Source organism: Halyomorpha halys, unplaced genomic scaffold (assembly GCF_000696795.3).
Source record: "Halyomorpha halys isolate HHAL.00 unplaced genomic scaffold, Hhal_1.1 Scaffold51.1, whole genome shotgun sequence".
NCBI lineage: Eukaryota > Metazoa > Arthropoda > Insecta > Hemiptera > Pentatomidae > Halyomorpha > Halyomorpha halys.
In genome coordinates, this window is record NW_027108122.1 from 1676262 (window position 1) to 1679810 (window position 3549).

At 26.2% G+C, this 3549-nt stretch overlaps 1 protein-coding gene across 2 annotated transcripts in view; it reads right to left on the reverse strand.

The window, feature by feature from the left end:
* The window catches only part of LOC106691438 (uncharacterized), a 4197-nt gene extending 2117 nt beyond the window's left edge, over positions 1-2080 (reverse strand). For both annotated transcript variants that reach the window (XM_014437216.2, XM_014437208.2), the window contains exon 1: positions 1981-2080. In XM_014437216.2, coding sequence (XP_014292702.1) covers position 1981 — 1 coding nt within the window. In that variant the 5' untranslated portion in view covers positions 1982-2080. The remainder of the gene's footprint in view (positions 1-1980) is intronic.
* Positions 2081-3549: the final 1469 nt, after the last annotated feature.

Sequence of the window (3549 nt, forward strand, 5' to 3'; positions counted from 1 at the left end):
TCTAATAGTGAATTTGTTTAGCGTGTCGCTGAGGAGGATCTAGGAGGGTGAATTCCGGAGAGCGAATTTGTTGATCATTAAAAAATTATGAAATGGTGAAATTGGAAAAGCAGAAATGGGAAAGAAAAAAGGAATAATTTGAAATATTTGTATTTGGTGTATAGACCGAAATTGATTGTAAAAGGAAACTGTAGGGAAAAAAAATTGTTTTCTTTATATCTTATTATACGATGTAATTATATGTAATTTATATATGTCCGATTACGGATTCTTAAGTATGCTGTGTGATATTGCAACCTGATGTATTTGGGCAGCATAGATGAATAAAGTATTTCTCTCTGTGTGTATCGATATCATTAGAGCATGAAAGTGTTATTGCATTTAGAAAACTCAAAATTAAGGTTTGACATATACATTATCCAAACTAAATATATTTTATATTTACTAATTGTATGGTCTTTAGCTTTTGCAAAAACGTTACAAGAAACATTTTCGATTGATTAATAGACTGGAGTTTATTTATTTAAGCCATTGATAAAATTAAACCCGAGTTGGGCAAACATTAGCTATAGTTGAAACTAATAGCTAATACTGTCATGGATACCATATTTATTTATCAATGGTTGTTCATGAATAAGGGTCGTATAAGGCAGAAGAAAATATTAGATAATTCTTCAAAATACAATATAAAGTACTAGGTTTTATTAAGAAAATAACAAAAAAATACAGTAATATAAAGATAGCTTTATATAATGATAACAAACTACAATGCCAGTGATCTAATATGAAGGATAACATAGATAAATTAGAAAAACAAAATGTAATATATAAGCATGACTGTGAAAACATATAGGTGAAACATCAAAGAAACTACTAAAAAAGAAAATCTAACAGTAAAATAAAGAAACGCACTGTAAATAGCTATTAAACAAAAATATAAACTACACAGCCTTATCGCAACCCAGTATGACTCTTATTCACAAACTCAAATTTAAAAATCCAATAATAATATACTTAATAATACAATATAAATGATTTAAAAAATGGTGTAATCACAGGGATCGGATAACCTGAAGATGGAGAAAAATACTACGAAACGTTCTTAAAAATAATAAAGGAGTTTAAACCATGCAATCATGATAAATTGATAAATCTTTTTGTGATTAATGAAAAATCAAATATTAATTTTTTAAAAACTAACAATTAATAATTCATGATTAACTCAGCTACTAGTTCTAGTTTTGCAAAGTAATCACCACGATCTAAGGAAAATGGAGACAAACCAAAATCCTTCTGTTTAAAAATATCGCAAGTTCGCGATACCCTCTGAATACTATACAACTCGGTTTTTAAACTTAAATAATATTTATAAAAAAAAAAAATTGCATTATACTAAAATTTAGAAAAAAATATTGTTATAATTGGAAAAATGAAATTTCAAATCACAATAAAGAATTCTAGAATTGAGAAGAAATGTTAAATAAATTGCTTGGAACCTAATACTAGAGTTCAATGTTTTAAATACTCTTTTCTACAATGCCCCTTCCGTAATTTTTCTAAATCTTAAAATTTCGATAGTTTCAAGAAGTTGATTAATTGAGTTTCAAGTCTTTATAATAGGAATAAAAATTCATTAAATAAAGTCAACTTCCAGTTAGATCTTCAATTACAGACAAATTTTAAGTTTTCAATCAAAGTACTTTAGTTTTTGTGTGTGCTTGCGCAGATTTGGTAGCATTTACGAATTTATTTTGACTAAAAAAAAAGATTAAATAAACTCTCCATGTACATTAATATTAAAAATTACCCATGGGTAATTTTTTTGGTAATTTGAATGGATTCAAATTGATTTGGAGTTAAGAGAAATAAAATAATCCTAGAAACAGTCTATAACACATCCTTGTTACAGATTGAAATACTTGTAACAAACAGGGGTTTTAATGTTGCGAATAAAACAAAAAACAAATGAAAAAAACTTACTGGTTGAATGAAGGCTGTAGACGATGGAAAGGAAGAATCAACATTAGCATGGGTTAGGATATCGATATAGGACTGACCTTTGTATTGTTTTGGTTCAATGGTTATCTCTCAGATAGGATAGCAAACCTGTGACGTAGTCATCTAAGATTGTCAGCGGGATGCTAAATAATTTATCTAAATCAATTTTACCAATGTTTCATTTATATCCATCGCAAGAAGGATTCTGTTCCGTGTAATTTCATATGAATACATTTTTAGTATATTTATTTAAATAGTATTATTTTATAACTTGTTAGTTTTAGTAATGGACTGTAAAAGTGAAATATGAGATGAATAAGAGATTAAAACATAAACAACGAGGTAATTTATAGTTAGTTGTAATAGGTTAGGTACGATACGCAGTTTTGTGATATTAAGTTATTATTAACAGAAAAATAAAAAATTAAATAAAATAAAACATATGCCAAATAATTGGTTGATAAATTTGCTATGTCACATAGCAGCCTTATATACTTGTAAAATTTGGCCATTTTTCTTTTATAGGAGTACATAAATAAAGAAAACGAAAACATATAAATAATAATTAAACAAATTGTTAAAATTCAAATAGCAATCTGGTGCTGCTTTAGCGGAATAAAACGAAAGTTAGTAAATTGTAATTTAATAATTAAGGCTCAATTGAAAAGATTACAGTTTTTTATTATGACAATGAATGCGCTTTAATAATTGAGACACTCCAACGTCATGGCATCAGGCATTTAATATAAATTGAATTTTTTAACCACACCTGAATTTTTAGAGTTAATTTCATAGATTTTTCAAAGCATTTAGGGGAAGTTTTTATTTTCAAAGGAATAATGTTATTAAACTATAAATGACCCGAGGTTTAAGGTAAACCATTATAACAAACCAATATATTTACATTGTGAAAGTTTTCATTTATTTAGCTGGCGCATATATAGCGAATACAAACATTTGTAAATAAGTAACTTTCAACAACCCTATATACTCTTTTAAGGGTTTAAAAAATAATGAACGTAAGCAACATAAAGTTAATAAATATAAATAAATAAAATCAAAAGCTAACACCAGACAATATTCTGATAAGAAGCTTTCTTCTCCATTCATTTGTTATTGAAGCTTATCTATTTGCTCACTCTTCTTTCGCCTTCTGTTAGTACTATTATTATTTTACTTCAGTAGTACATTTAAATGTTTATAATTTAATTCATGTATTTGTTATAAGTACTATTTAAATTTATATTTACTCTGTTAATTTTTTTTTTAAATAACTTTGTATTTATAATTTAATAGTCCTACCATATCTTATGACGTTTGTATCTTGTTTTTATTTAGCTCTGTTGAAGACTTAAAAACGTTGGTTTCACCTTCTATTTAATAGATTGTTTTTATCTTACTTTAAGTACCCTTTTTTACTGCCACCCGGTAATTATTTTTAATTCATTATTTTTTTATTTTTATTTATTTATTTTTTTAAAAATAATTTATTGATTGATATTTACAACTGTATACACATATATACAACAAGTAAATTTGCTGTAGGTGACA